General features: G+C 50.3%; 6 protein-coding genes across 6 annotated transcripts; 2 read left to right on the forward strand and 4 right to left on the reverse strand.

The window, feature by feature from the left end:
- Positions 1–41: 41 nt before the first annotated feature.
- Positions 42–3,704, reverse strand: N7519_006041 (putative GATA transcription factor (Ams2); the record flags this gene model as incomplete). Its single annotated transcript, XM_057292817.1, has 6 exons — positions 42–646; positions 675–1,426; positions 1,527–3,066; positions 3,121–3,386; positions 3,446–3,599; positions 3,665–3,704. 6 exons carry the CDS (start codon positions 3,702–3,704, stop codon positions 42–44), a joined length of 3,357 nt encoding a protein of 1,118 aa, XP_057147628.1.
- Positions 3,705–4,444: 740 nt separating this feature from the next.
- Positions 4,445–5,175, forward strand: N7519_006042 (mRNA splicing protein SMD2; the record flags this gene model as incomplete). Its single annotated transcript, XM_057292818.1, has 4 exons — positions 4,445–4,473; positions 4,537–4,569; positions 4,803–5,051; positions 5,133–5,175. 4 exons carry the CDS (start codon positions 4,445–4,447, stop codon positions 5,173–5,175), a joined length of 354 nt encoding a protein of 117 aa, XP_057147629.1.
- Positions 5,176–6,012: 837 nt separating this feature from the next.
- On the reverse strand, positions 6,013–7,956 carry N7519_006043 (uncharacterized protein; the record flags this gene model as incomplete). The annotated part of the gene is made up of 4 exons (XM_057292819.1): positions 6,013–6,614; positions 6,684–7,312; positions 7,389–7,899; positions 7,950–7,956. 4 exons carry the CDS (start codon positions 7,954–7,956, stop codon positions 6,013–6,015), a joined length of 1,749 nt encoding a protein of 582 aa, XP_057147630.1.
- Positions 7,957–9,519: 1,563 nt separating this feature from the next.
- Positions 9,520–12,345, reverse strand: N7519_006044 (cullin family protein; the record flags this gene model as incomplete). Its single annotated transcript, XM_057292820.1, has 6 exons — positions 9,520–9,583; positions 9,643–10,003; positions 10,058–10,477; positions 10,531–11,129; positions 11,185–11,612; positions 11,671–12,345. 6 exons carry the CDS (start codon positions 12,343–12,345, stop codon positions 9,520–9,522), a joined length of 2,547 nt encoding a protein of 848 aa, XP_057147631.1.
- Positions 12,346–13,128: 783 nt separating this feature from the next.
- On the reverse strand, positions 13,129–14,277 carry N7519_006045 (Ulp1 protease family protein; the record flags this gene model as incomplete). The annotated part of the gene is made up of 6 exons (XM_057292821.1): positions 13,129–13,179; positions 13,364–13,811; positions 13,886–13,905; positions 13,966–14,015; positions 14,164–14,191; positions 14,242–14,277. The coding sequence occupies 6 exons, from the start codon at positions 14,275–14,277 to the stop codon at positions 13,129–13,131; spliced, it is 633 nt and encodes a 210-aa protein (XP_057147632.1).
- Positions 14,278–16,537: 2,260 nt separating this feature from the next.
- On the forward strand, positions 16,538–18,369 carry N7519_006046 (Zn(II)2Cys6 transcription factor domain-containing protein; the record flags this gene model as incomplete). Its single annotated transcript, XM_057292822.1, has 3 exons — positions 16,538–16,632; positions 16,701–17,526; positions 17,581–18,369. 3 exons carry the CDS (start codon positions 16,538–16,540, stop codon positions 18,367–18,369), a joined length of 1,710 nt encoding a protein of 569 aa, XP_057147633.1.
- Between the last annotated feature and the right edge of the window lie 1,025 nt (positions 18,370–19,394).

The following is a 19,394-nucleotide window of genomic DNA, read 5'->3' on the forward strand; positions in this document are numbered from 1 at the left end:
GACATGTAGTAAAGCTCCCGGTCTTAGACAAGGGAGGTGGCCTATTGGCCTTCGGGCTGGCTCTTGGATACATCGGTGGTGAGAGCATCCGAACTGAAGAAGCCGGAGTCGGGAATGACAACATCGTTGAAATTGAAAGGGAGAAGGTCGGGGTTGAAGCTGTCTTTCTCATTGGGGTTGTCCGAGAAGAGAGCGTTGAGCAACTCGTTGGCAGGAGTTTCGCAGGATCCAGCAGGGGAGACGTAGTCCGTTGGAAGCCACTCCGCCCAGTTGTCACCGGCGAATTTGTCGTTCTCCATGTCGAAGAAAGCATCAGTCTTGTCGGCGTCATCAAAGATATCGAGCATCATGCCATCAAGAGACTGGAAGGTTTCCGGAAGACTGTTGTTGGCAGGCTGTGGTGCCAAAGACTGTTGTTTAGCCGGGGACTTCTGTTGCCGCGATGATGACTGAGGACTTCCGTGGATTGATTGGATACGCTGCAGGCGCTCTGCGGAGAGTCGAGCTGGAGACATAACCGAGCCTAGGTCCTTGCGTTTGTTGAGGCTTGGAGAGTTCGCAGGGAAAGACAAACGCTTGTCAATCGCGTTGATCCGCGGGTTTCGTCGAGGGGGTAGGGCTTGCTGAATCAAATCCAATGGAAGGACTTTCGAACAGATCATCGAGGTCATCACCCGGGGTGGGTGCAAGGTTCTCCTTCAGCTGACCCGGCTTGTCATCCTTCGTGGAGGCAATGCGAGGGCTGCGGCGTGGAGAGCAGCTGTTCACCATAGAAGAATCAAGCTCCTTCAGAGGCCCATCATTCTGGGAATTTTGGAAAAGTGACCTTCTCAAAGGCTTGGGGGTGTGACTGTTGCCATCTGTCATCGGAGCAGAGCGGGATTTTGCACGGCTCGTGGGGCTAGACTTAGTGGCGCGTGCGATAACCTCCCTGGCGTCCTCCTTGGACCAACGGCGTCCTGGGGTATCGAACGTCCCTTCCGACTCGGCACTGGTGCCTCGAGGAGACTCGTTAGGCGAATAATCCGGTTCGCCATCATCGTCGTCATCCATTTGGGGAGTCTCCCCGTCAGGATGAACAGAAGACGCCTCAGTGGGTGCTGGAGAGGAAGCCGAAGGTTTCTTCGGTGCGGCCTTACTGCGAGTTCTGGCAGCAGGACAGGACTTGGTCTGGCCCTCCCCGCGGTTCCTCGAAGGACGTTTTTTGTTGTTCTTTTTGGCCGGCTTTGGGGCTCCTGGCTTGGTCCATTTGTCTTCCGGGCGCATTTGTTTGAATTTGTGGAGCCACAAACCACAAGGATTGCAGAAGGTCATCTGATCCCAATCATTATCGTCCTGCTCAAGAGCCTTTTTGTAGATCTTGAAACATTGCACTTCACCCTTGGCGTTTCGGTCCACCGCCTCCCAATAGAGCATGGGGGGAAGACTTCATCATATCTTCTGCAAGGCTCTCGCCGCCCTTGACCGTTTTGACCCAGGCTCTCCGCCAGCTGGCGGTTTCGATGGAGCCACAATTCTCGCAATACGGCGGGATTAAGCCGTTGAGAATAGCATTATCCAGACGTGCCTTGATGTTTTTGGGAACTGGCTTGGCTCCCTGCTTCGGCATTGACTTTGGCTTCGACGGTTGCTTTGACTGCTTAGTACTGGAAGTAGCTGTCTCACACGGCATGAAAGTAACATCCAAAGGCCCAGCAGAGCGAGGAGGAATAATGGGGTCGCTGGCAGGGATTGCGCGAAACAGTTGGGGAACTTCATTGTGGAAGATCTGTGGCGCCGGGGCGAGCGGTTTGGGTGCCAATCTTTGCGCGCCAGAGCTCGAAGAAGGTCTTGATGCGGTAGCTGTGGCGGGACGGGATGCGGGACGGGATTGCGCGGGGCGAGAAGGGGCAGCACGAGATATCGGTTGCGGCGCTTGCTTTGCAATTTGCTCCGTTGGATTATCATCGACGGGAAGAGGATCATTGTTGGTTCCCTGGGCAGCACTAACCATGCTCACTGGAGAGCTTGCCTGCACGGTAGCTCGAACAGAGCACTTGTCCCGGGTTATCCCACGAGACACTTCCATTCTGGGGTCATCTAGGGGAATAACGGTTTCATCGTCCATGATTTCATCCGGTCCTGCACTCATGAAGCCGGAGTCATTGTCCAGAGACATCGTAGGCAAGACAGGGCTTGACCTATTGGGCAACCGGCTATCGAAAACTGGAGGTGATGATGGCATGTTGAAGGATGGCTCAAAGAGACCCTGGTAGCGACTATCCTCAGGAGAGGGACCGCCAGCGTCTGTGGTAGGGATATCATCGCTCATACAGTACGGAGAAGTGTACTCAGCAGGACACGAGGCAATGCTCATGCTGGACGACTCCCGCAACAAACTGCCCGTGGGTCGGCTTCGACGGGGGAAATCAGATGGTCGAGATATGGGGGTGGGTGGACGGACGGGCTCTTCGTGGGAATGCTCGGCCGTGAGAGCAGGGTTCACCGGGGTTGGGCGGTGGATTCGTACAGAGGCCGCCGTGCTGGCTGCAACCCGAAGCGAACTCGGTTGTCTTTCGATGTTCATGCCTGACTTCCCGGGCCAGTTTGCTTGATACACCTTGGCCCTCTTCCTGGCTGGGGCCTCCGTTGATTCTTCATCACCACTTCCGTATCCTGACTGCATAGACCCTCTTCGAATGTTGCTTTGTGAGACGTGTGAAAGCTGAGTCTGGTTGTCGCAGTCCCGCATAGAGGCGCTTGAGGACGGGCGAATCATATCGCTATGGGGGATACTCTGCTTGGGGTAAGACTGATGGTGAGCTGGCGTTCGACATCCACCAGGTGTTGACACTCGACTGCCGGCGTATGAGTGTGAAGGCGATACCGAACGGACCGATCCATTGTGGTGGAATGTAGCGAACTCTCGTGGCGTGGAGCCTTCGCTCAAGAGCTGGTGGAATCTCTCAATCCCAGATTGATGTATCGGAGATCCGACGTTGTCGTTATGGCTTTGGCTTCTTGAGGATTCCAGGAGGGTGGGGTTTTGACGAACAAAACTTGCCCATGATTGTGTGTCAAAGTCGCCTGAATTGCCATTAGCCAACTCCCGATGCTTCTGCATCCTGGCAAAGTACTCACTCTGAGTGACGGTTGGGACAGGCACCAGCCGAAGTTTGACCTCCAACGTCTCTTGAGCACCTTTGGAGAAGAGACCACTGAGAGGGCTCTTGCAAACTCGACCAGTAATCATGGTCTTCGACTGTTGGTTGGGTGTCTCGGTTGTCGATGAGAAGGTGGCCAGCACCGCAGAAAGCATGCCTTGGCCGACAAGAGGGGTCTCGAATTCGGAATAGTCGTAGGCATAGACGGTATAATCCTTTCCTAATTGACCGACAAGCTCCGGGCTGAACAAGGAAATGCGTAAGTATGCTATTATGGCCATCCGGGGATAAGGAAGTCAAACCTAGCAGAGACAATTGCCTGGATGCATGTTTTCAACTCGATTACTCCAACCGGTGTGTTCTCGTCCAGAAAGGCTGTTTGGATGTCAAGCACGTGTGGCCACCGAGCCAGGCAATTGGTCTTATTTTCGTTGTCGAATGTGTAAAGGACTTTCACTGCAGGATAACCATGATTAGTTGCTACTCAACTGCCCTCATTAGAACAGTAGTGGGAAACATACGCCTCATAGGGCGGACATCGATACCGTCCTGAGATTCCATCTCATCAGACTTTGTTTGCCCACCATGCAAGATGGTGGATCAAATTCTGGGGTTGAAATTAAGGATAGAAGGCCAAGAATCCTTCAGTATGATCGAAGGTATGAGAAACGAGGTTCGAGAATGTTGACAGGTAGAAAGAGGGGGAGAGAGAGAGGATTAAAGACAGCCCTTTCACTCGAGATCGGGAATGAACCAGGAGGTATTAGCGAGCCAGCCGATCAGCAGTGCATATCTGGGATCTCGTCGACCGGGAGAATAGACGGGTTATGCAGGAGGAGGTAGTGGAGGGGTCTTTTTTTCTGCAGGGCTGGAATGTTAGCTATTGATTTGCATGTCCTAGAGGGAAAGCGTAGGCACCAGAAAAGGAAAAGCCAATTCTTACCAATTAAACAGGAATCACCAGCAATAGTCTCTCCACTAGCTCTGCGCGAGCAGACAAAAGTGGAAGAGAGAAAAGTGAGGAAGGGATGAAGTTAAGAAGCCTTGCATGCGCGGGTCAAAGCTATCTCGAAAGATCTCCAAACAAGCGTGACGCGACGTGACTGCAGCCAATCGCGACCTCGGGAAATGGCTGGGAATTGGTGCCTGATTTCTAATAAGTGCCTGAATCGTAAGGTGTTAATTTTTTTTTTCCTCAGGTGTTCGAGAGAATTTTGCACGTGACTTGAGCTCTCCGCCAACTTCAACTGTCAGCTGCATCGACGGCATCTCTTGACCTCAACGACCTTTTTATGCCCACCATGTCAGCCGTTCCCGAACCCCAGATTCAGTATGTTACTCTATCAATGACTCATAGCTCTGTCTATGACCAATCGGCTAACAAGCCAAACAGAGACCTTCTCAACAAGCCGAAGAGCGAGCTCACGTACGTCCACCCGTTACATTGAATTTGCCCCCCTTCCCATGCGCTCTTTCTCATTCTGAGTAATCCGTGGTCCCTTGACCTCGGAGTTTCTGCCTGATTCTCGGGCTTGCGGGGTTTGCCTACGACGCCCGCATCTCGGAAACTTTGCGACCGACATCTTCACATTCTTACGCAAGCTGCGCAAAGTACATACATCAGAAAAAAAAACTAATCTTGCATCTTGCATTTAACAGAGAATATGAGGTCGCTCTCGTCGAGGAGCACGAGCTCACCGCTGGTCCCCTGTCTCTCCTGCAGACCGCCACCCGCACTCACACCCAGGTCCTGATTTCCTGCCGAAACAACCGCAAGTTGTTGGCCCGTGTCAAGGCTTTTGACCGACACTGCAACATGGTTCTTGAGAATGTCAAGGAGATGTGGACCGAGAAGCCGAAGGGTGCCAAGGGCAAGGGTGTGAACAAGGACCGTTTCATCAGCAAGATGTACGTACACCACACCGTGAACGGATCTCTGTCACTCTGTTCTATCATTGAAGCAGCCTAACCTTATTGCCTCGTCTCTAGGTTCCTTCGCGGCGACTCTGTCATCCTCATCCTGCTCAGCTGAGCGACTCATCACATTTTCCTCTCGCACACTTCGATCCCCACGTTGACATGATCTTGATATCTTCGATCTGCGGGGTGGTCGATATCCTGCTATTTGCACAGCATCTCAGACCCGTGAACAATTTCCATGGGCGAGTCATCATGTAATCGATCTCGATACCCTTTTTTTCTTTTCCCCCTCACATCCCGCTTTTCCTCCCTTGCTTCTGGTCCCCGCCAGAACACAATTGACCGATGCTACCACTGTCTTGATTGGTATGGTTCCTTATCCCAAGGTAACCGGTGCATGCACGAGATTATTCTGAATTGATCTTGTCTTGTTTTTGATCTTCGGGGATATGGACTAAAAAAAACCTGTTGGCGTTCAGTTCTTTGCGCGGGCTGCTAGACCCGCTGTCTTTTTTGTAGAGGGAATCCTCGGGCGGCGTCAACCTGGAGCAGAGCTGGTTAGGAATGAATGTTATAGAAAGATTTCATCAAACCTCGGTAGATCGTAAGCTAGTAGGCTACCTAGGTACCTTCATAGATCTTGCCCATATTTCCCTCCGTTCTCTTCATCGTGAAATGTCTCACTCCTGCATGTTAGGGCTCATCTAACCCCAGCCCCAGAGGTAAATATTATAGCTTATTCTTCGCCACCTACTGAGCACTGAAAACAGCCAATGTATCAACCGAATAATAATATCATTATCATAAATGACCATATCAAGCTATATCAAGACACAACCATGAACAAGAAAAAAAGAAACAGGGTGGCCAGGCATGTCGCTATGAATACAAAAACCACACATCCATCACACCCAATCATCCCACGCCTAAAGACTCTCCGCAAGGCCGGTCAAAAACTCCGACAACCCAAAGGCCCCAGATCAGGAATCTTCCCAATCCACTCCCCCTCCCCACCAACATAAACGCTCCTCCCAAGACTCGCCTTCATAGCCTTCGTAGACTCGGTCCCCTGCTGCGCCGCCGCAGCAGCAACCCTAACATCCCCCGTCTCAAGCAACGAATCCACAAACGGCGCAAGCGCATCAATAAGCGTCCGATCACCGGGCTTGGCAGGCGTGTATTTCCCCAAAGCCGCGAAAGAAGACTTCAACGCCTTCGCCCACATCTCTGCCGTGATGGGCGTTGGCGAGGATGTGTCCTGTGCTTGTAAGCCGTGTGCGAGTGCGTTGAGGAAAATTGCGTAGATCGCGCCCGATGTCCCGTCCATGACGTTCTCGACGACGGTTACGATTTGTGCTACCGTGCCGACGATGTCGCTTGTTAGGGGTGGGTTTGCGTTGAGGAGGTTTTGGATGGCTTCGGCGCCGCGCTTTAGGCCGATGCCGCAGTCGCCGTCGCCGACGATTGTGTCGTAGCGGGTTACTTCGGGTTCGGCGTTGATTACGCGCTGAAGGCCGGCGCCCAGGACTTTCTTGAGGATGGTTGGGTCGACTGTTGTTGGTTAGTTTTGGATATTGGAGAAGATGGAGGGGGGTTGATGTGATGGGAAAAGAAACTTACGCTGTAGGTTGCTGTGGATGTCTTCAGCTAGATTGGAGTTCTTCAGCTCAACCGGGTCCGCGTTCAGGTTCTTTTCCCAGGTAGAGGTATTGATGGGCGCAGACCAGCCGACCGCCTCAGCCGGTGCATCGAGCAGCTCAAGCATAGTGGTTTTCACGCCGAGGCCCGGGTCAACCAGCTTCATCAGCGAGATACTGAATCCGAGGCCGTTCAGACTAGTCAGGAAAGTGCCCTGGATCACGCGGACCATGTTAACCTGGTAATCGCGCTTGAGCTGGCGATAGACTTCGTCCGTGATACCGGCCAACTCGAGCGGGCTGACACCGCCAAGATTGTTGATTAGCAGCACGAACTCGTCTTCCGGCTTGCGGGTCACGTAGCAGCGGTCTGGGTCGTTGTGGTCGAGTAGCTGGAGCAACATGCCCTGGACCAATTCGACGAGGTCGAATTTCACGCGGTGTGAGCCCGGCTCGTTGTGGATTCCCATGCCGACTTCGACCTCGCCGTGCGGGATCGTGTCTTCGGGAACACCGCGACCTGGCACGTGGACGTGTTCCAGCGATGATCCTAGTGAGACTAGGTTTGCGTTGGCTAGCTGGGCTAGAGCGTAGACGTCTTCCAGGGAACCGCTGCGGAAGATGTTAGTATTTATTTGACGGTAAAAGAAGTATAGCACGTAAAAACATGCGATCGTATCGAACTCACCCAGCCTCAGCCAAAGCACCAACCATCTTCAGAATCAATACACCACCGCCAATACCGCGACGACCGACCTTCCCACCCTTCGAACGACCGACACCGACATCATCATTGATAGCGAAGAATTCCGTCTTGATACCAGCAACACGGGATTTCTCCGTCGCCATACCGAAGTTCAGCACATCGCCGGTATAGTTCATGGGAAGGATCAGCACGCCGTTATCGGTGGGGACACGATCGATCACCGCTCTGCGGATCTGCTCGGCAGATGGCGAGGCAAAGATCGTACCAGCGACCGAGGCATCGCAGAGCCCTTGGCCGACAAAGCCGGCGAATGCGGGTTCATGGCCGGAACCGCCGCCGGTTACGATGGAGACTTTGTTTGCTCTGCGGGGCGCATCTGGACGGCGGAAGATGATCTTGTTCTGTCGGTCCAGGGCCAGAGATGGGTTTGTGAGGGTAAGCGAGTTAAGCGCAGTGAGAACCAAGTGGTTCGGGTCAGAGAAGAAATGTTTGGCTGGGAAACGGTCAGATTTGTGGGGAAGATCTGGAGAGGGTGGAGCGTACTCTGCATTGTTGATCAAAAAGTGGACAGTTTCGACTTTAGTGGATTATGTTGTATATGGGATTTTGGACTTTGGAATCCAGAAAAAAAAAGGAAGAGAAGATCACAGATTTTTGATCTGGGGATTTGGGGAGGGTATAAATGTTTCTCCAAATCCAAGTATCCAAGTACTTCCAAGTAATTCCAAGTAGAGGGGAACTCGCCAATGGGGAATATCGAGGCTCCCGAGATTCCAAGACTCTTAACCTAGTCGACGCCAGTGAGAAGCTCTCGGATTGGATTTGAGGGTCTTTGAGCGCGGGGAAAAAGTGGGTTAGTCTCTTGGGACAGGTTTTGTGTATATATAGCCTGTTATAGCCTGTTGTTGGGGACTCACGGGTACGGATATAGAAGTGTGGGAGTACAGAGTACGTGTTCATCGAGGATACTCTCTCCTTTAAGGAAGTACATCGTGTACATACAATGGAGTACGTATTCCTTTTCTTTTCCTTTCTTTTTTTACCCTTTTTTTTCAAGCTCACATGAACAATTCCAACTGGATCTGCGCTTCGGCTTACCCTCTAGGGATATCCCGCCAGGCACCACATACCAGAATGGCGCTTTCTATCGCCCGAATGGGCATTTTCACCGCCAAAAGAACATTCTTGGAATGCATTCGATGCATCCAGAGCCGGATAATGTACTCTGGTCCACTCTCGTCCGAGTGGACTTTTGTTGAAACCTCAACTTGGTAGGTATGCCGGCATTCCTGGTGCACCTACCACCTCTTACTTGTTAAGCTTGTATGAGTTGTAGACCTACCTAGGTATTCCGGGAGCTATTACAGTTTATAGGAGTTGGTCTCGGCTTTACAGAGATGTCCTTCATAATACCCAATACATATATACAATATAGCATCTCAATGCCACTGTCAATGTCAATTGTCACTCGGACGAATACTGGGATACCGCAATTCCCAAGTGGAGACATCATGAGACCTCGAAAAAAAAAAAGGGATCTACAACACGAAAGGGGCATCCGGACTCGGATCTGCTGTCAGATCCAGGGATGTGGGGTCAACATATGTAAAGGTCTAGGTCATGGGGTGTTCCTTTGGATATGCATCTTATATTGGGGTTCTAATTGTGGGTATCTGATGCATTCGGACGTTAATTGGAAATGATGTAATTCTTATTATCTTATTATCTTATTCCCTACCTAATATCATTATTGAAGAGCCTCGATGAGCACCTAGCTATATTCAATGGCACGGACTTCCTCTTTCGTCCCACTATGTGCTCGTATTTTGGTTTGACTTTGGCTTGGACCGCCGAGGTCAAGTTAAGTGGCCGGGAGGCTGGGGACCGGAGCTATTTGACTTCTCTAAGGTAGACGGAGTAATCAATTTCCGTACAGGACTACGTACCTAGGTACCTACATCGGTACCTAGGTGTTAATAAAAGATCCAAGGATCTTGGCAATGGCGTATCCTGTTGAAATATCCCATTATACTATCTGATGGAAACACTAACCAAATACAACTGTGCATTCAGGGAATAAAGTACCCTACTCTCAGCATGTAAAAATTATGCCTTATGACACGTAACTGTAATGATTGGTGCCTTCTTTCCGCTCGATGTATTCCTTCTCAATCAACCTAGAGGGGAAAACCAATGTTAGACAATAACCGGGGGCGGTAGTAATGAGGATACGTACTTCTCAATCTCTCCCTTAATCTCCGGAGGTTGAAGAACACCCCGGTTCTTAGTAGCATTGATAACCTCCGAAATCAGGTCGACGTGGCTGAGAGTTTTGCGGCTCTTCATAATGCGCACGATGGCAGCTTGCGTCTCGAAGTGGCGGTCGGCCGCAACCCGCTCGTGCGTCGTCTTCGTCTCCTCCTTAGTCTCCTTCAGCTGGATCTGGTTGATCTTGATGCGCAGTTGCTTGTCGCTGAAATTCGCGTTGTACGAGAATTGGTCGCTGGAGTTCACCTCCTTACCCTTGGGGTTCTTGGATAAGACTCGGTACTTGGCGCAGGCCAGAGACTGCAGCGTTCGCTTCAATTCCGGGTCCGCTGTGTGTCATATTAGGGATTGTTCGACTCTTTGGGTGCTGTAGATCCACTTACACAATCCGGTTGCTTCTTGGATCTGGGGGTACGGCATGCTCTCGCCATCAGGGATATCGTTAAACAGTAGCAATACAATCGCCTGGAACGAGCTGACCACCAAGTTCTTCTTGCCTTGAGGGAAGTTTGCAGTCAGCTGACAATGCGCCAGCTGATGTTTCCAGGTGAGCTTGCGCCCTGTGTGCTTGTTGTGGTAGAACGTCTCGAATCTGTTGATCGAGCGCGCAATCTTCGGTGGAATCCGTACGGGGACATCGGGATATGTCGGCCAGGAGGCGGCAGAGAGCACGTTGACTTCGAATTCGAACCGGCCCTTCCGCTCCTCCGGCTGTGACCGTTTGAAGGCCGCCATTTCATCGTTAGCAATGTCCATATCGTTAAACATGGACTCGAGATTATGAGTGAAACTCGACCCGCATTCTGACCGAACATTAGACAAAGCGCATAAAAGTAGGGCATTTGATGCGACAAACCGTTCTTCAAACGAGCTAACATGCTCTTTTCCGCGTCGTTGCTCGCGCTTCGTTTCATCAAGAGACGCCGGGCAAGGTCGTTCTTGTAAAAGGCTTCAAAGACAGCCTTTCCATGTACAAACCGGAAGAGATCGAGAACTTGATCAAGCTGTCGGTCAAGCTCTGCATCGTCAGACATCAGGCTTACTTCCTCTGGATTACGGCCCGGGGGCAGCTTGTAACCGCCCTTAAGCAGCCTATCCACGTATTTGGCGATCATTTCACCCGACTTGGGGTTGTCGGTGCCACCCGTAGAGTCCATCTTCTTCCCACGGTTCATAAAGGTACCGAAGGCTTCGCGGACCGCGTCGCCCAACTCCTCGTTCGACTCGAAAGCACTCGTCCAAATATCATCAACCTTTTGCTTAAATTGGAGCAAGTGAACGACCATATCGGTCTCCCTTTCTTGGTCAAACACGATGCCCTCACCCTCCTCGATGACATACTTCTTAAATGCAGGCTTCAATTCGAGAGTAAGATCTCGCCGGTCAAGCAAGCCGTATAGTTGTTTCAAGGCGGTCTTATTGCCAGCTCGCATCAAACCAAGCACTTCGTTTTCGCTGGTCAACATGTCCGTTCGCTGTGTAACTGAGAGTCTCATCCAGGAGCTCCGACAGCTTCAGCTTCGTGCTTCGATTGAAAGAGAACAGCCCGCACCGTTCTACTTCACGTTCGATCAACTGATGAGCGTGCTCAACGTATGCAGCCAGTGATCCTGCTGCTTGCTGTTGTGCCCACTCCTTCACAAACTCCTCGGTCTTGGCCATGAATAAAGGCTCAAAGTCGCTGCCATAGACATCAAGGTCGTGGAAGAGATCCATGGCATCACTTAGCAATTTTGAATCTGTCGATGCGTTTGTAAATCCTCCTCGATCCGCCTCAATCAAATCATATGCTCCTTTCAAAATCTTTGGCTTCAGACTGGCGTCGGAGAAGATGTATGACCGGAATTGAATCAATCCCATTTCACGGATCACCGGTTGTTCTTTGGAATGCAATAGGAATGACTGGTCGAGATAGTAGAAGATCCAGCGAATAGTAACCTGGGAGAGAGGAAAAGTTAGCTGTGGACTCCATTCGTGATATTCCCTTGCCACATACTAGCCTCGAGTGCCAGGCCGACCATTCATCAATCACTGCCCGCAATGTACCGACATCAGTGCTACCTCCTGCTCTGGTAGCAAGATTGGTGCGCATATTTCCACCGACAAACTCTCTGCACCGATCCTGAAGCTTCTTAGCCAACAAAGCTGACCGCTCCTGGCGGCACACATTCTCTCCACCCTTGTATAGCTCTTCCAGCGAGCTATCAGGTTTCCTGCCCTCAAAAATAGCCGTTAAAGCCGCATCCAACTGCGACCACACCTTATCGAAATATGATTCCTGGTTCAGCCGGGGTCCGGTACGGAGGTTCTTGACAACGAGCCTTTTCGCGCCGGTATGAGGAGAAAAGTTGTTTTGGCGGGCATTAGCGTTCAATCCTTGGGATCTGATGGGACCATTAGGCCCAGAGAATCCCCGACCAGGTGCGCCATTCCTAGGCGGGGAACCGGAAATCGGATGCATCTTATGCGGGATTTTGGTTGAGGGAAATCGTGAGGGAGACGACAGACGAGAACGCTTGTTGGTTTGCGGATCAAGGGTGTCGGGCGAATACCTCTGGGAGAGGAGCTCGGAGATGGTTTGTTGCGATCGCGACGGCTCTTCCTCGAGCTTCCTCTTGCCGCTCGATTGCTTACCGCTCTGCTCGGTGTCGCCTCTCGAGTTCTGTGGCATCTACCCGGTTCAGCCCGACTGGGTTTTTGAATCACTCTCAATAAGTTGGAGATGAAGAAGAAAAGTGGATTCGGAAGAGGGGAATTGACGTTGGACTTTGGCTCCGCACGGCGATAAGATACGGACCTTGGAGAGATGAACTGGACTTTTATAACTCTTATAACACTGAGCTTCTACTTGTTTTTATTCGGTGACTCTCTATGTCTAGTTAGATATATCCAACGTATACCAACCTTGCACTCCTTGCACATCTGCCTCACAGCTATGGAGTACATCCGCAGCGTTGCAAACAGTACACCAATATGTACACCGCTAACCCGTTACTCTATAGGAAAGCTGCATCCCTCGCACTCAATCACCTTTGTGAAATTAGTCTTTCACTTTCCCGAAGCAACATTATACCAATAACTCGTTTGTGCAGCAATTTGCCATGATTGGCCCCCAGGATAGATTCTGGTCTGAAGGCCAGAACTACTACAGCCCAAGGGAAAAGCCTTGTACAGGTAGGTGGAAGGCAGTATTTTTATTTGAATCAAGATATGCCCTGATTACTGGTGCCCGATTCTTCAGAAGTAGATAGTACAATACAACGCACATTGAAGGTTATTATGTAGGTCATGGTACGAAGTCAAGTAATGCAACGCTGGTAAGTACACGATCGTCAATGTAATGTCCACACGTTTTTGATGAAGCTTTGTCTTTTGAAAAAAGAGTCTGAAAGGCGTAAAGGGAACCATAAAAAAGACGTAAACTCGTAAGAATAACCAAGGAAAGACCAATCAATCAACGCGCGGAGGACTCCTCGATTTCTTTCCCATAGGACTGGCGCTTGTTCTGAGAATTTTCATTATTAGCTTCTTGCTTCTGTTTCGCCTACTGCACTATGCAGCTAAGTTGATCAAGGGTGACATACGATCGTCGGCGCTCGCCTTCTTTCCGGAATCCTTCGATGATCTTAGCCATCTCTTTGCGAGACGCATTGGCATCCACTTTCCTCCCTCCCGAGGCTCATACTCACCTTCTCATGTGCGCTCGCCATCAGCAACCGCTTCATGAGAAGATGCCGCATGTTCATACACACGTATACGCCGCAGTCGCTGCCGCCGTCTTGCTGGGGCGAGTCGTTTAGATGCAAGAACCTAATGGGCATGTTTAGAAGGTATCCGAATTTGCGGGTCACCGTGTCTGCCTCCCAGACGTTTCCTTGGTATAGCGAGTCGTAGTGGAACGCGATGCGGTCGACGACCGAGATCAACAGGAGGGACCAGTGCGTGCCTCCTTCTGCTTGGGAGACATTGCGGCAGTCGTTGATGGGGAGGAAGACATGGGTGGCTCGACTGAAGTCCGGGAGTGCTTCGCGGAGGGTGCGAGGATCGGGAGTTTGGAGGATCATGAATGACATGCTGGGGCGGAGAAGGATGATATTGGAGGTCTGGTATCGTGAAAGGAATTCATGTTCGAGATATCTAGAACAAGAAAGTCGGAGATCAGTGCCATGTTCGGTACTGCGAAGTATGTCGGACCGACTCTAGGGACTTACTCCTCCCAAAATGAGATGATCTATGACAAATTAGCTCATATGCCCCAAGCCAAAAGGATTATCTCGCCATTCAAACCCACATTATCTGTGAGCCAGTCGTTCTTAAGAGTTTGCATGTCCTCTCTTGTCACTGCATGCTCGTTAGCCACTCAGAACCTTTTCTCGCTTCGGGTTTGGTTTCCTACATCGCACATCGTAATCTATGAGCACCCAAATGTGACCTGTAAGTATACTGTCTCCAAGATAACTAAGGCGGCTCGTCTATCGTAGACACTTACAACTCAGAAAGGCGTCATCGGGGTTCAACTGCGCAAATCAGCACTCGCGCCGCTAATGCCCTATGGGGCCAAACTCACCTTATCACCAAACCGCCCGCGCACCCTGCGCAACATGATGGCAATGTGATACGCGCGTTGACGTTGATCACAAACCGGAGGCCAAACTACTAGAATATCAATATCGTGAAAGTCGTGGCAAACAAAGCTGTACACTGCGCCACAGTCGAGAACGCGCAATATGTGCCAGGCTCCTCAGATAGCCAAGCCAGACCCCACAATCGCGATAAACGGGGCAAATCTTTGTGCAGGATTTGAGTGTGCAGGGTTTTCCGCGCACAATAGAAAGGAGAGGCAACCTGCAACCTCGTTTATGCAGTGGCGAGCAAAGCTAGAGGCGAGAGAGACGTCGGCAATGTCCCGCGTAACAGACAGTGTGTACCCCGTTTCTGCACTGGAGTGGAAGTGGGACCGGTCGGAGCCTCGGGATTGGGCGGCGCTTCGGAGAGGGAGCCCGTCAGCCTTATGCTTATGGGTGGCGGAGAAGAGGGAGAGGTGGAGGATGGATTGAATGCTTGAATGCTAACGCTAGTTCAATTGCGCTTTATGGACAGTCGCTGGTCGAGGAGAATGTCAAGGAGTATGCCAAGGTTGGGAGTAAGTAGGTTAGGCAGTGGAGGGGAGGGTTAGGCCGAGGCTACGATTTCCCCTTGGAATGATGCAATTTCAGACGCAGGAACAGGAGGTAGCTATGAAAGCACAGGAGTGACAGATCCTCAAAGGGACTGGACTCAGGCACTCAAGGGTTGATCAGGCTGCGTCACATGCAGAGGTCACATGATGCTGCATTATCCTTCGAGTTCTTACAGATTTCATTCTGTCTGATCAACTGGATGCCTTCCTCTACTCGTATTATCAATTGGAAAGGACCGATGCGTACATTATGAGCCATTGCCGTATCTAAGTCAACAGTCCCAGTTCTTCCTATCATTGTATAGTCTACATGTTAATGTTGTCCGATATCCCTACATATATATTTATATGGGTTGGGAGTTTCACACTGGCAGAACTGACAGAATTTGAAAGACAGTACAGAGTATTTGGTGCAGCTTAGCCCATACCTGGGTCACTGTAGGAGCCACTACAGTTGCAGGTGAGAGAAAAATGTTACCAAATCGACATTGCTATGTATAGCGCGACTAGAGACACTGTACATATCTGGGCTCAGGATATGACTTCACACGATGGTGCGAAAAATCTCATTACATCGAAACTCTGATCAATACTTATACGGATCATTGGTGCAATAGTTTCGGACAACGCGGAATTAGTAGTATTGTGAGCTGTTTGTGAGCCCTTCGAATATATTCATCCACACATTGTGTAACTGTTCGATTCCTGACATCTCTGATGTTTAAGTCTGCTCCTTCGCTCAGAAGACAACGAATGACGTCGATTTTGCGAAAGAATACTGCCTTGTGGAGAGGGGTTTCTCCCATAAAAAAGGTTCATGTTCCAGGAAGGCTGATGATCTTGATACATGATGGCGTTGATTGGAGCGCCCCGAGAAATGAGGAGCTTCAGGACAAGGACAACCACTGTATCGGACTTCTTTCGATTCTTAGCTACTAATCTTTTGCTTTAGTGGTAGAAAAGCCAAAATATACTTGAGAAATTGAACGAAAAGCTTGGCACTCTTTTTATAGGTGTTAGCAAACATTATTTAACTGGTCCTTTACCTACCTATGTAATACGTATCGCTTATTTATCCCTATTACCATAGCTTCTACGAAGATTATAAGTCTAAGGGCTTAGGTCCCTAAGTCCCTAGAGTATAGAGGTATTGATTCGCAATATACAAGCTCGCCGAAGGACCGGCTATCCCGAAAACGGGAAAACTAAAATAGCGAATTCAAGGTCCTCCACGGCTCGCTTTACAATTCCTCTCTTGGCTATTTAAAGGCGCTTTTCGCCCCACAGCATCTGAACAAGGAGATATACGGGCAGTCAGTGGTGAAGCCTTAGTTATTATGATCCGCTACCGGGAGCCTTTGTGTATAGGCACTCGGGGGCAGTGAATCCACAAAATGCCGCACTTCCCTCGTATTTTCCCTTGTACCCTGATCTGCCGATGATTAGTCCATAACAAGGCGGAGTGGGGCATTCCTCGATAAGCGCGTGGGGCTACTGCGGATTAATCACAACAGTTCAGCTCAGCTCAATGACAGTCTATTCACACGCCGTCTTTGGGTTGAACCAGTGAATTATTGTCGTCACGAGCAACCCACCTCAGCAGTAACAGCAAGTCAGTGCTTTGAATTCTTTGAATTACTTACACAAGCACTCTTGCAAAGCTCCTAATTAACAGCTTGGAAAGATGGCAACACGCACTCCGCGATACTTGAGCCAAGAGCAGACATCCCAAAGGCCTGCTCCACGGAGGAGAAAGTGGGCTCCTAAGAGCAAGAGCGGGTGTGCAACTTGCCGGTGAAAATATGCGCTCCATGTGCCGGTAACCAGGAAGGCTAACATCGCCGCAGAATCAGAAGAGTCAAGTGTGACGAAGAGAAGCCACATTGTCGACGATGCGTCTCAACAGGTCGAAAATGTGATGGATTTGTAGAGCATCTTCGATATTCGCCACCTCAGTGTGAAGAGCATCAACATCTTGATCTCTTCGGATTGACACACGACAATATTCCTCCTACCGGTCTGCCGAGCCGTGACTATCACGCATGTTGGCGACCTTTGATTGAAAGCCTGCCTCCCAGGGCGGTCGCACGTCGATGTATGCACATTGGTGAGCGGGCCGAAGGATTTCCACTGCAGTATCCTTTGGCAGAATCGTGGAATGACCACTGCCTGCCTCTCGTCATGAATAAGTTCTTATTTGACATGGCTAAGAGTGTCTACAACGCCATCCCCTGTGTCATCTCAAAGGCACACGAAAGATCTGCACTTTACCTAGTCTGCAACGCCGTTGGGTTTGCTTATATGGCCAATGCACACCGGTCTCTCGACACTGCCATCAATCGATCAAGGGCGTATGGAGCCGCCCTTGCGGCCATACATTCGGCCGTACGGGGCCCTCAACAATGCAAGAGCGACGATACTCTATTAGGAGTCTGGCTATTGAGCCTGTATGAGGTAAGACATGGAAGTCAGAGATTGTCCGGATTGCGTTTCACTGACACGCATGCCATGAAGCTCCTATTGGGTGCGCGAGAAAGCGTCAACCCCGTGGCCAAATATTCAGGGTGGGATATCCATAGCCGCGGCCTGATCGAATTGATTCGGCTGGGCGGCACGGAGCGTTTTGCTAGGCGCGATGGGCGGAATGTGTTCTGGATTGTCTTTAATACTGTGGTGAGCCTAGTCATTGCAAGTTTCCCTTGATTCTCCTAATGACAGCTGTGTTAGCAAATCCAAGCACTTCTAACTGGCCAGGAGTGTCCCAAGGAGAGCTGCACATGGATCCGTGACGTCTACAGACATTGTGACCTATCAGAACATACAGTAGTTCGAGCCAGCATTTTCGCCTACCACTGCAGCCATATTTGCAGCCGTATTCGACGACTGGTCAGCATAGGCGATCTTGATAAATTGCTATCCAGTTCAACGTCAATCCTGCGAGATATTGACGGGGTGGAGAAAGCAACGTATCCATTATCCCATGAGAGACCTCTCACGGATTGTGTTATAGACCCGCCATTGACACCTTACACGGCCCCTGCTCGCATAGACCTACGTTATGTCGGTGTCTATACCTACCAAAGCAACTGCAGGATGCAACTCGCGTGTAATGCCAGGGAATTCCTGCTGCACGCATCCAGAGCAGCTGCTTGTACGCCTCAGCAGCGGATTATCTTCACCCAATATCAAAATCGCTGCGTTGAAGAATTTCGAGCCGTTGCGAACAAAGTCTTGTTCGTTATGACTATGGTGCTTGATATAGACTCTCTTACCATATTCGATCAACTAAAAGGACCAGGACGTGTCACAAATTTGTCTCGCATTGTCGACTGGCCGGACGCAATCCGTGTACTGTGGCCGGTGGTTCAGTGGCCGCTACGATTGATTGCCGCGTGCCATCTGTCTTTGGATTGGCAGAGAAGCGCGGCAAACGAGATATTGAACTCGATGAATGAGCAACTCGGGATCATGCGATCCCTAGGAACACTATATTTCTCGGGCATGCATGTTCCTTAACCGACGCATGGCCAAGGCCTCCTCTACGGGGATTTTGGGTTGGGAGGACAGTGCCCGTCTTAGGTTTCACCCAAGAGGTTATCGAGGCCGCACAAGCGTTTCACACGGTCGAGTAATCACTTTGTATCGAAATGATTTCTCGATGATTGATCGGACCATGAATAAGCCAACTTTGGTCATCCACCTAACCGATCGCGGATTTTTACATTTATTCGAAGAATTTGTAGTATTGGTTGATTTCCATTGTCAATTCATGATTTATCATTAGCCCTGGCACTTAATTGCGCCCCCTCTGTGAATGGTGCAATCGCGGCGTAAACCACAAAGAATCAGGATGCTAGTCAAGATGCTAACCGCAGCCTGGGCCTTTCTTGGAATTCTAGTCCAAATAGTCAAAGAATGGAAACATATGCCCTGGAACTCTCCATATAAGTATCGAGCCCAAGTTTTAATTGCCCAAGTTCCAATGCAAATACCATACAAGACTGAAAGCTTTCTTCTGCGGAGTCGACGGCACAGGGATTTGAGACCGCACAAGGTATTTTTTTTGGCAAGGCTCAATTGAGTTAATTGGTCCACTCGTTCAAGCTGACATTGAAGGGTTTTGGAAGGCTTCATGGGACTGATTGGCCTGCTCGTTTAAGTGGACCCTACATATGTACCTAGTACGTAGGTACCTCCGATGAGGCCTCTGCAATATCCTCCCCGAAAGAAAGACTATTACGGAGCATAGGATGGCCGCTGAATAACTGAACTCACCAGCCGATGCTAACTCTCAATTTCCAAGTCAGCCATGGCACTTTAGCTTGATCACGCTCACAACTCAAAAATGCACAACGCCGCACCTTTCCCAGTGACAAAGGCGAGATACTTTTCAGCAGGATCGTCAACCCCAGCTAGAACTCAAAACAAGGAGATGAAAGATCTTCAGGATTTCTGATGCAATTGCAGGGCTTCGATGGTAGACCTGGATCCGCTCGTCTGCCCCAGCATTGCCCACTCGCTGACAACGCTGCAGCCCTCAG

The sequence above is a fragment of the Penicillium mononematosum genome (assembly GCF_028829835.1).
Source record: "Penicillium mononematosum strain IBT 11891 chromosome Unknown utg000003l:1.0-8172316.0:1.0-8177699.0, whole genome shotgun sequence".
Classification (NCBI taxonomy): Eukaryota; Fungi; Ascomycota; class Eurotiomycetes; order Eurotiales; family Aspergillaceae; genus Penicillium; species Penicillium mononematosum.